The sequence below is a fragment of the Rhagoletis zephyria genome, unplaced genomic scaffold (assembly GCF_001687245.7).
Source record: "Rhagoletis zephyria isolate East Lansing unplaced genomic scaffold, Rhagoletis_zephyria_1.1 Rzeph_scaffold_00184, whole genome shotgun sequence".
Classification (NCBI taxonomy): Eukaryota; Metazoa; Arthropoda; class Insecta; order Diptera; family Tephritidae; genus Rhagoletis; species Rhagoletis zephyria.
The window spans coordinates 171,005-183,612 of record NW_016157268.1 but is presented as its reverse complement, the minus strand read 5'-3'; the positions used below and the strand labels follow the sequence as shown (position 1 = coordinate 183,612).

The 12,608-nt window shown below is 41.3% G+C and overlaps 1 protein-coding gene across 1 annotated transcript in view; it reads right to left on the bottom strand.

The window, feature by feature from the left end:
• Positions 1-6,167: 6,167 nt before the first annotated feature.
• LOC108357945 (uncharacterized) overlaps positions 6,168-12,608 on the bottom strand; it is a 45,461-nt gene continuing 39,020 nt past the window's right edge. Inside the window, exons 2-4 of the mRNA XM_017609031.1 lie at positions 7,289-7,359; positions 7,160-7,228; positions 6,168-6,642 (exon numbers count right to left, since the gene is read on the bottom strand). Coding sequence (XP_017464520.1) covers positions 6,437-6,642; positions 7,160-7,228; positions 7,289-7,346 — 333 coding nt within the window. The 5' untranslated portion in view covers positions 7,347-7,359 and the 3' untranslated portion in view covers positions 6,168-6,436. The remainder of the gene's footprint in view (positions 6,643-7,159; positions 7,229-7,288; positions 7,360-12,608) is intronic.

Below are 12,608 nucleotides of genomic sequence, written 5' to 3'. Positions count from 1 at the left end.
AAGCCCTGGAAGAACAAAAAATGTGGTGTGAATGTCTTTGCCTACGAATTTAAAAAAATTGCCGCATATTTTCCTGTCTACATTTATAGTTCCCCCTGCGGAAATTACCTTAAATGGCTTACTCTAGATATGGTACGCCTGACACGAGGCTCCCATGGTAAAATTAACCTGATCTCCCGTGGTTTGTTCTTTGTTGCTTTCACCTGCTTCTTCATTGATCGTTACCAGGTGGAAGAGTTTATGCTGCTTACTGGGGGTTCTGTCTGAATATCCTGGGGAGCTGGCACCACTCTTGGTGCTGTCATATCTTGAGAATCGAGTGCCACCCGTCGGTCGGTTCTGGGCTGATGGTTCTGCTTCTGCTCTTACCACTGCCAAGGGGGTGTCATTGTTTCTCCAATTTTGGGAAGACTGATTGCTTATTCGGGTTTGCGCTGATCCTGAGAAGGAAGGTCTAGGCCTTTGCTGGTTGCCATTCTGCCACACGCGGTTGCTATTTGGTTGGAATGAATTCCTTTGAGCGGGATTACCCTGGTCGAGGTTGGAATAATTTCTTTTATCGCGGGAAAAAAATTTTGGAGCTGAAGGTTGGTAGCTGTCATTAAAATTTCTATTATCCCTGTGGGAGGGTGGGCGGTAGATAGAATTTCTGCGGTCTACATTTAAAATCTTGAGACATGCCGAATATGCCTCCGGTAATGTTTTCAAGTTTTGAACTGGGAGCAGGGCAGGCAGATCTCCGTTTAGGCCCCTTGTGAAAACATCCAATGCTCTTCGACGATGTGCCTATGTCAATGCTTCTACTGTTTCCCCGTGTGCATATTTTTCGGCCTTTATAGTATTAATCATTAGAGGCAGTTGTTTTTGACGCCCTTGTGACATTAACGTCAGTTGCTGCTCTGAAGTTTCTATGTCCCTTATGTCCGCATAGTGCAGGGAAAGGATTTCCTTTACCCTGTCCCAGTCGGAATCTAGTATATTGTGCGCAAGTAATGCAGAATCTGCTGCGCCCCTAATCTTCCCCCTAATGTGCCTCAAGATTGCTGCGTCAATCGGCTTATGCCGCACTATTTCATAATCCTTTATTACTTGTTCAACACTATGGACCCAGGAGCCGTAGTGCTCCCGTGATCCATCGAATACCTGCAACTCTTTTACACAGTGCGGCAGCTTAGCCACCTCCGCTAGCTCGACCTCCGTCCGAGGACTGACTAGCGGCTCTACAACCGGTTCTGGCCTGCTATCCAAGGACTGCCTACGCACTTCCCCTACTTGGGCTTCTAGCCTCTCCAGATTACTACTGAGCCCTGAAAAAGACTCGTCGTGCTTTTTCGACTCCACACTTTTGAGCCGTTGGTCGATTTTCTTCAGTTGGGAGAGAATGGCATTGATAGCCCCATTCGTCTCCGTTAGTGACTTTCTGATTTCCTCAGAGTCCATGACTTCCTTACTGCAAAAATAGAAAAATAAAAGGGAAATATACAGTGATTAGATTATACTCACAAACCCCAGTATCTCATTGGGCTAATAAACTATTTGCTTTTTTAGCTTTCTCTATTTGGTGAGCTGTTTTGCTTTTTTTTCTCTAAATAAGTGATTTAGTTTTTGACCGTTTAATATTTCTTTTGTCTTTTTTCACTAAATAGGTTACTCAGTTTTTGACCGTTTAATTTGTTTTCCGTCTTTATTAGAAATTTGTATATTTTAAACACTTCAATTTCACTTAGTGTGGTATATTGGGTTATGTGTAGTTATGATAAACAGTGTACTGCCATCTATTGGCGATTTAGTTGTAAGTGTCAAGAGAATGTGTATACTAAGAAGAGGAAAATAAAGCCTTCGCGGAATTACACTGAAGCTGAGAACATCACAGTGGCGACGAGCTCTGAAAATACGAACTCTGCAGGTTTTAAATAAAACACTATAGAATTTTGTAGAAGTATTACTTCCACGCAGTGTCACGCGTTTGATTATTGCCAAATTGAGTACGCTTAATAACAAGCAAACATGGTAAACGAAACCATGAATGAAAGTTTAATCACCACAAGTTTAACTACGGGCGTGCGGGAGTTCAGACCCAGCATGGATAATTGGCGTAACTGGAAGGAACTCTTAGACTCGCATTTTATTGAAACATCATGCGTCGAGGAGAAAATCAAAACATCGATTTTATTGAAAGCCGTGGGGCTCGAGGCGTATGGATTGCTACGTGATCTATGTGACCCCACGTTGCCGGCAAGCAAGACATATGGCGAGCTATGTACACTTCTAGAACGGCACTATGCAAAACCCGTTGTAATATATCGAGAGCGCCGAAAATTTTTCGAGGCCACGAAAGGCGAGACTGAGTCGGTAACGCAGTGGTATGCTCGGATAAAAAGTTTAGCAAGAGACTGCAAGTTTGGCAGCCAATTGAACGATTTCGTTTTAAATAAATTTGTTACGGGATAAGATGGCCCGTCGTTCGAAAGATTGTGTGAGGAGGACGAAAGACTAACTTTGGAAGAGGCGATAAGAAGAGCGATGATGGTTGAAGAAAGATGTAAGTCAAAACAGCAGCTGAGTGCGGTCATCTGGGTGACAAAACGTGAGCAACAAAGTAGAAGTAATAGTCGGTTCAGCAAAAATAACAGCAGCAAGGGAGATAACAAGAAGTGTGTCCATTGCGGTTGGAAAAACCATACAAGCGAAGACTGCAAGTACAAAAACAGAACATGCAACAACGTATAATGGAGAGAGCATTGACGTGGTCGGTGAGTTTTATTCTTTAGTTGAGTATGAAGGACAGTCGCATAGGCTGAAGGTAGTAGTGTGTCATACGTCTGGGCCAAGTATTGTGGGTCGCGATTTCATGGTTAAATTCGGCATAGGACTAGCTAGAGTTAATTCGATTATCGTAGTAAACAACCACCTAGAACAGATTAAATCGCGCTTTAGTGAGGTATTTAAGGAAGAACTAGGCGAATACCGGGAGCATACTGTCAAATTGAGTCTGGTAGGTAATCCTACACCTATTTTCTGTAAGCCAAGGCCGGTGCCATTGGCGTGGAAAGAAAAGGTAGAGCAGCAAATAAATCAGCTGGTAAATAAGGGTGTTTTGGTGCAGGTAGAAACCTCTGACTGGGGGACGCCGCTGGTGCCGCTCCTTAAGTCAAACGGTGAATTGCGATTATGTGGGGACTATAAGTCTACCATTAACAAGTTTTTAGCCGATGTCAAGTACCCGTTGCCGCGAATCGAGGAAATATTTGCTACTTTAAAGGGGGAACTTTTCACTAAGTTGGATTTATCCAACGCCTATAATCAGCTGATTCTTGAGGAAGGTTTACAGCTACTGTGCGCTTGGAGTACGCACCTTGGAGTTTTTGAGGTAACGAGATTGCCATTTGGGGTTAAGCCCGCCGCGGCAATATTTCAAAGGAGTATTGAAAATCTATTACGTGGCATTCCAAACGTAATAAACTATTTAGATGATATTATCATAGGTGGCCCTAATGTTCAAGCGCACTTAGAAGCACTAGAGGCGGTACTAAGTAAGCTTAAGTCGGTCGGGTTAAGGCTAAACCTAGGGAAGTCGGAATTTTTCAAGGAACAAGTAGCATACTTAGGTTTCATAATAGAAAAGCATGGCTTAAGAAAAAGTAAGGAGAGAATTTCATCGGTGCTGGAAGCGCCTTGCCCTAAGAATGTATCAGAAGTTCGGGAGTTCATAGGTATGACAAATTATTACGCTAAGTTTATACCCAATTTTGCCCACAAAATTAATTCACTGTACGAGTTATTGAGAAAAGGTGTGAAATTTGCGTGGACAAAGTCGTGTCAAGAGTCGTATGACTTGTTAAAAAAGGAGATTACGTCTGATATTGTTTTAGTGCGTTTTGATGCCAACCTTCCGCATCTAACGTAGCGGTAGCCGGCGTTTTATCTCATTTATGCGCTGGTGGAGAGTACAGACCAATCGCATTTGTGTCACGTGCCTTAACGCAGGCAGAAAGAAACTACAGTACCATACAGAAGGAAGCATTAGCCATAATATATAGCGTGGGAAAACTCCGACAGTATCTCTTGGGAAACCATTTCGAGTTGCAGACAGACCATAAGCCGTTAGTTGCAATTTTTGGAGAGAACAAAGGTTTACCTGTTATGGCGGCGGCGCGACTGCAAAGATAGGCATTTATTCTATCAGGGTTTAACTATTCGGTGAGGCATATAAAGGGGTCTACAAACTTCGCAGACCACCTTTCGAGATTTCCGCAAGTAGCATCAGTAAGAAACAGCGTAGAAGGTGGTTACGTTGGGTTTATCAGCACTAATAATCAGCTTAATCTGAATTTTAAAAAGGTCTCTATGGAGACTAGGCGTGACTTAATTTTGTCGAAGGTATGCGAAGCCCTGAATAGCGGTAGCCTACAAGCATTAAAAGGCGAGGAATACATTCCATTCATAAGCAGGAGTAACGAACTATCGGTAGAATATAATTGCTTATTATGGGGGTATAGAGTAGTTGTGCCCATCAAACTTCGGTCGAAGGTTTTAAACGAGCTTCACTACTCTCACTTGGGCATAGTGAAGACAAAAGCTTTAGCTAGGTCATATGTTTGGTGGCCCCGAATGGACCAAGATATAGAGCGAATGATCGCTAACTGCGCACCTTGTAGGTTCTGCCAGCCCAGCCCACCAAAAAGTGAACTCATACTCTGGGCACCAGAAGATGGGGCTTGGTCCAGAATCCATGTGGATTTTGCAGGTCCGGTGCACAATTTCCAGTTTTTGATAGTAATTCATGCGTACTCCAAGTGGGTAGAGATTTTCAAAACAAAGGATATTACCACTAGCTTTACTATTTCACGCTTACGCGAAGTTTTTTGCAGGTATGGGCTAGTAGATGTGTTAGTAAGTGACAATGGTAGTCAGTTTACATCCACGGAATTTAAAATATTCTTAGAAGCCAACAACATAAAACATGTTTTAACTGCATCTGGTCACCCTGCCACAAACGGCCAGGCGGAGAACTTCGTGAAAACGTTCAAGAAGTCAATAGGAGCTATGTTAGTAAAGGAGCAGGACCTTGAAGTTATGGCTGTATATTGACTCGCAATCAAAAGACCATACTTCGGCATCTAGATCAANATTATGGCTGTATATTGACTCGCAATCAGACCATACTTCGGCATCTAGATCAAATCATTCCGGGCGTCACGGAACCAAACGAGGCGGTATTAGCGAACACGGCAGATACGACGGGAGGCAACGAGAAAGAGGGGTCTAAAACAACGAACGTGGCTGGTGTCGGTACTGACGGTGGAAATGAGGAGGTAAACGACGATATAGGACAGGGCCGTAGGGAGTTAAGAAAAAGGAATAAAATTAATTATAAGGAATAATATACATATGAATGGAACTACAAAAAAAAATCGAATTTTGTAAATTAGCAAGAACAAGAAAGGATTAGATATCTGAATTACGGAAAAAGACCATTAGATATAAGCTAGGATTAACATTTGGACGTGGTCCTAATATAAGTGGGGGGTATTGTGGTATACTGGGTTATGTGTAGTTATGATAAACAGTGTACTGCCATCTATTGGCGATTTAGTTGTAAGTGTCAAAAGAATGTGTATACTAAGAAGAGGAAAATAAAGCATTCGCGGAATTACACTGAAGCTGAGAACATCACGTTGGCGCGTATTCNCTTAGTCAAGTTTACTTTTTTCGGCCTTTATTAGAAATTTGTATCTTGTAAACACTTCAGTTTCGCTTAGTCAAGTTTACTTTTTATTTTTTATTTGTTCTTTTTTTTCCTTCTGTCCACTTCGCACCCGATTGCTCGGGCGCCACTTACAGTTCTCGGAAGGAGAACTGATAAAAAATTAAAGTTGCGGTGAACTCACTGTTCACCGACCAAAGGAAATACACAAATTAATTTGATTCACAAAAAGATAGGTTTATTGTGCACTGGTTGCACTCAAAAGGAAATATACAAATTAATTTGATTCACAATAGACAGGTTCCTTGTGCACCGGTTGCACTCCCTCATTCAACTGATTCGAACAATATTCATTTCTTACCAACTAACTTCTTAGGGCCGGTTACTCGATGTCTGGTTAACACTAATCTCCGTTTAAACATCATTATTCGGCTCCATGCATATAACATGGAGTGGGTAACGTCGACAACGATGTTTTACCGGAGATTAGTGTTAACCAGACATTGAGTAACCGGCCCTTAGTCTAACTTACTTATGTCTACGTTGCAGATCCCACCACCAACCGCATTTCGTAATCGATGAGTTGCGCGTGTAGGCCAATATTGCTTATTATTTACTTAAGAAAATGTGAAGCAAAATCTAAACTCAACAGATCACTAAGTTCATAAAAGTTCTGCTAATTTCTGGGTATCGGAATACATACAAAATACATACAAAGTACATACGAAATTACAGTTTGAAGTTTATGCGAAGTTGTGCGAAGTTATGCGAAGTATGCATAATCAGACCATTACCGATCGCTTGCGCGTGTGCTAAGTCAGCGAAAGTGCTATTTGGGGCAATGAAGAAGTCACATGCACGGCAACGTGAGTAAAGGGTGCGCCATTGGTTAGTATTGGGATTAGAGGTGTGATAACTTTGATGATTCATTCTATCTGGAAAAAACGATCGGAAATAGTTTTAATAAAAATACAATAAATATTTCTTTGAACTTTGGGCAATGTGAGTATTAAGCTGCTTCGAAATATCAAAAATTTCACCGGAAATATAAAAGGGCCAGAAGCTCGTTAAATATATCGATCATTTACTTCAATATTGTCATAACTCAAAAAACCGAAAACTCGATAAAAAAATGGCTGTAAAGCTTTTAATTTACATATACTTCCATAGTACAAATGAATACATATTTTTTTCCAGTGAATAACTGGTAATCGGTACAGCTATGACATTTTTACACCACACAGAAGAAGAAGTAGCGTTCGTTTCCGCTACTTAACTCGATTTTTTATTATTATATCTTAACACTATTGAAGTAAATGACCGTTGTGTATAAAAAAGCACGCATGAAAAATTGTATGTCGATCGATGAAGATTCATCGATCTTGGGGCATCTTAAATAATACACAACTATAACATGTCAATTAGCTTATTTTGCATTGAATATGCATTTACCTTCTAGTTCTTGGAATTTTTGATCAATTTTGTCCCCTAACCTTTTACAATTTTCACATCGTTTTTCACCTGTAATAAAATGAAGTTAATACGTAAAACCTGGAAATCTTAAAAGTAGTAAATATTTACCTTCGAGTAGAATCAGTTCGTCCTTTGAGTTAAGGTGCTTCAATGCTCGATTTTGCATTTTCGGGATTTCCCTTGAAAAATGTTGATAAAAAAGGTTAGTAAGAGTTTTATATAACTTATATATGTGTACATGCAGTTTGGTTTTCGATTGTTTCATTTAGTTATGTTTGTTTAAAAGCAGCCATGTAGGATTGGAACTAACAAAATTTTGTTCTGATATGGTAAGCCTATACATTTGTATTTACTTTTGGATGTGGGAAAACTCTCCTCTAAGTCATTAATATTTTCATCGACTAAACATATTCCTAAAAGCTTTAACGAATCTATAGGCTGACTAAAAAAACGCGTTTGATTTAGGTTTCGCTTTCCGGTTACAAGAAATTGTGACCTGATAATTTTGGGACTTATTCCTCTTATTAGGGTGTCGCTACCTCTGAAAAGGATACGACGGAAATCACGCTGCTACAGCTTTTGAGTTTTCCTGAAGGATCATTATTCTTAATTGAAATATTCTTCTTAGTCAAATATTAATTATTGTTATTATTTTTAATTTATTATTAGGAACACAAATACGTGAGTATAGCTAAAACTGTTTTACGACGATTAAAACTTGTTAATTTTGTTTGTTAAAATTTAAAAAAGAATGTTTATTTTCCGTCTCTGGTATTTTTGATGCCCTCCGCGTGGTTATAAAGGCGGAGTTTTAATCATTTCGCCGCCGTATTTCTCCTATCCATTCGGCTTTTTTCGTACGAGCTAACGAATGCTGAAAGTAAACAAAAACTGAACTGATACCCACTGCATCACCAAGACTGCTCATCGTAGTGGCACTCTTTTCTCCTGTCAATTTACACTTTATGGCAAATTGTCACCGTTTGCCTGAAGGGTAGTGGTCCGAGTCGATGTTTGGTCCTCGGAGTGTGCGTCCGTCTAAAATTCTTGAAGCATGCCTTCCGTCTATCACAACATGATCGATTTGGTTTCTCGTTTTTCGATCTGGAGACAGCCATGTAGCTTGGTGTATGTTCTTATGCTGAAACCTGGTACTACATATTACCATGTTTCGAGCCCCGGCGGAATCGATCAGCCTCAATCCGTTATGGGACATTTCGTCGTGGAGGCTGAATTTTCTAGCAGTGGCACCAAAGATCCCTTCTTTGTCCACCTTGGCATTAAAATCGCCAAGCACGATTTTGACATCGTGTCGGGAGCAGCGCTCATATGTACATTCCAAGCACTCATAGAAGAGATCCTTGGACGCCTCATCCTTCTCTTCCGTCGGGGCATGAGCGCAGATAAGCGAGATGTTGAAGAATCTAGCTTTGATGCGGATTGTGGCTAGAAGTTCGTCCACCAGGGTGAACGCCAGCACTCTCCGACGGAGCCTCTCTCCTACCACGAATCCAACACCGAATTAGCACTCCTTTACGTGGCAACTGTAGTAGACGTCGCATGGCTTCACGCTTACTTTTCTTTGCCCTGCCCATCGCTTTTCTTGGATGGCGGTGATGTCAGCCTTTGTCTTCCCGAGGACATCAACCAGCCGGGCAGAGGCACCTTCCCCGGATATTCCAGGTGCATACCCTTAAATCATAGTCCTTTAGATGCTTGCCGTGGTCGTCCTCAAAAAAAAGGGGGTCTCATCCGACGCTGTTTGTTCTCTTTCATTGGGCGGGGTTTTAACGTGGCGGGACCCAAACCCAGCGCACGTGAAGTTTTACGCCTTCTCACCAAACGGATGATTGGTTGCTACCCAGAGGATACGTGGATATAAATATCTGGACGTTGTGGGCTGCAATGTGAGCCGTACGCACAAGAATCGCTTCTGGCCATTCCCAGGTGAATAGCAGTCAAAAGTTGTCCACTTCTGCGCACGGAACCATCCTCCATCCATGTATGTACATATAACAACCATTATAAATTTTCAAAAGCTTACTTATACTATGTCTCCATTGAGAGATTTATCCATTAAGATTTAATAAATCCAGTTGCTAAATCACAACCGTCTCCATTACCATTACGAGATCTGTTTGACGTTCACATTTTTAAATATTTGACGTTTACTTATGTATGATTTTACAAATACAATTGAGGACATTGATATACAGACAGATAAAAGGAAGGTACCAAGCGGAATTTCATTATATGAATTCTGAATATTATTGGCTTCTTATTCGTGGTAAATATGTATGTATGTATAATATATAGTTTGGAAAGTGTAAAGAATGGTACCATATTCCGAATCATTTTCCCGAATTTAAGAAAAATTATCAAAACGGTAAAAAACATTTGCGGAAAGAAAAATTTTTGTAGAACTCTCTTATTCATAGGAGGGAACCGAAAATCCAATCGTGGGCCTTTGGCATATCATGAATACGAACTGAGTTCTAGAGAATGTTCGGTGCAATGTTATCGAAGCAGAGCCATTACCGAAGTTTATAAATTTTTTGTCGCAGCGCGTAAATGACTTATAGAAAGCGGAAAAGACACTGCATGATATTGCTATAGAACATTTCTTCTAAATTTTTAGTTTTTAAAATAATATTTTCTTAATTTATTATGTAAATATGTATTACTAATTTTGCTCCCAAACTAACAAAAAAATATAAAAATCCCTAAAAATACGAAAATTCATGTTTTTATGATAGGCTAGATTTCAATGTCCTCAACTGTATATTGAAAACTCAAATGTCATTTGACTTATTGCATGTGGATTTGTGGTTGCCACATCCAACAAATTGTACTTCTTGATCAATATTATTGAAGATTTGACGAAGATTTAACTTAAATCTACTGCCTTTCGAGATTTAATTATATATGATAAATCTCAAAAGATTTAACGTCAAATCTCGTCAGAGGGCTAAATCTTCAATAAATCTCACAATGGAGACATAGTATTAGCATGCATAAGTTTAAAAAATAAAAATTAAAGGCCAATTGTGAAGACCCTTAGTGATGGACTTGGGCACCAGGTCGACGCCGCTGAATTTTCGCCAGTCATCTGGTAGTGCTTTTGGCTGTGCTGCGCCTTTTTGTAACCATCGCTAGATCTCATGAACCATCATCGGGTCTGTTGGCTCTGTGTTTGTGCTCCTTTGGCTTTTTGTAACTCCTCCAACCTGCGGAATTCCTCCACCAATAGGGTGAGCGCATTCTGCTTTTCGCTGCCTTCATCGTCTCGGATGTCAGTTGCTACTGTCGAAGCCACTACTTCGCACAACGCCTGCGCAAGTGGTTGCCGCCACGATTCGGTGCTCTGTAACGCGCCGAACATAGTCCACGTAACCCTCACCTGGGCGTTGGCAGTCCTCACTTCTTCGCCACTGCGTTGGCTAGTCACAGCTGTCATCAGACACCTCGATCGGCGTGGTCGCTCTTACCATCTCGTCTAGATGCCACTCGTCGTCGCTGTCGTTGCTACCGCTGCGTACTTCTGCCGGTGTAAATGTACCGCTAATCGCCTCGCTGCCTGCTGCTGAACTCTTCTACATAAATTCGTCTTGGTCACCAGATTTAGGGTTCCAGTGCCCTTCTTCGCTCGCACGGCTGTTAGAACTTTTAGGCAAGTATAGCTCTGTGCTTGCCTAACTTGCCGTTGTCTTCGTCGCCTTCTCCTCCACCAACTCCAGTATGCTGCCTGATTCCTGCCGCAGTCAGGGGGCGCAAACGCACTTTCAAAGTGCCGTCCTTATCGCCCATCGCCTCGAAAACGTCGCTAGTTAGCCGTCTATTTACCGCTGCAGTCACTTTTTGAGTAGCAGCTCCTTTTGCGATGTCCTTTTATCTTGCGCTTTTCGGAAACAGTTGCCTTTGCGTAGCAAACTGTTTATATCAAAATTATTTGTATTTTGTTATTATTTAATTATTAATTATTATTTATTTTTGTTATTATTTATATAATCATGATTCAATAATACAAGGTTAGATAATTACTGGCAGCTGCGCTTTGACACTTCCTTACAAAAGGTTGCATTTACGAAGGACAGAGAAAGGGGAAGAATGCAATCCCTGCTTGCGAAAATGGTAGTAGAAAAGTACGCAAAGCAGGCAGTTAGTAGTGAAATTGCTTTTGTAAATTCTAATGTATCTGCAGGAAATCTGGCATTATAAATGAAATATTGAACGAAATATTAATATATCTACGTGAATTACGTAATTTACGTGCTATTTAGCTGTAACTCAAGATTAAAATAAAACTATTATGAGATTTATGTAAGCATCCAATTTAAAAACAATTTATGTTTTTATCAGTTAAATGTGCTTCATATGCATATACAAATAAACATATTGCACAAAAACTTATACTTATATTTCACAGCAAAGCTACACTTTTTCCAAGTAAATTTGCAAAGAAGCAATACGGTGCCACTGCCAATGGAGCGGTGCGAGAGAGACAACTGTCAGTTTATCGAACCTTGTATTATTAAATCATGTTATAGATAGTCTGTTCCAATAGCAGTCCGGTTTACACCTGGCACCGCAATTCTGCATGTCTTCAGATGCAGGAGCGCGCTGTTAGAGCCTTGTGCTGCTCTTTTGTAGGGGCGTTTCATTCGGCTGTCCTCAGTAGACAACCGTCCTCTCGTTTGCAGCGGAGTACGAATTTCACGTATCTCGCAACAGCTTCCCACTTTTCTGCGCTGGAGGTCATTATCCCAACTATGTTGTTCGGAGTTATGTCTCCGTGTCTTTCTTCCAACATTCTGCGCGAAATCAAGAAGTGTTTCCACAGTAGTGACAGAACGGTGAGTCCACCCTTCCCATTCTATGAAGATATTCTCGGAAGTAACCATGACCGGTGAGGAATTGCGTCAGGTAGAAATCGACTTCCCCATGTGGTCTGTTCAGCCATGTTTGAAGGTCGGCTATCAGGGAGTGTGTCCATCGACCTTTTGTGCTCGCGTTCCAGTTTTGTTGCCACTGCTGGATCAGTTGCTCGCGCGCCCTTGCCGCGGCAGCTGCTCGACCTATCTCGGCACTGAGATTGTAAATCTCTTTTCGCTCGTAAGCAAGTAGCTCAATTGGCATGACGCCAGAAATAACTAGAACCGCGTTCGCGGCCACTGTACGGAATGCATAAGCAATGCGTAGTGCCCCTCTGCGCTGGACCGAAGACATTTGAATCCGGTATTTTTTTTACTTTCAATGCCTCAGCCCATATTTTTGCCCCGTACAGGAGCACCGATTGGACCGCTGTCATCAAAAGCTTCCTGCGGCATGGCTTCGGGCCGCCCAAGTTCGCCATCAGCCGTGTGGCCAGAATGTGAGTTGGCTGTCAAGCTTGACCCCTAGGTATTTTGTAGACCTAGAAGTCGTCACG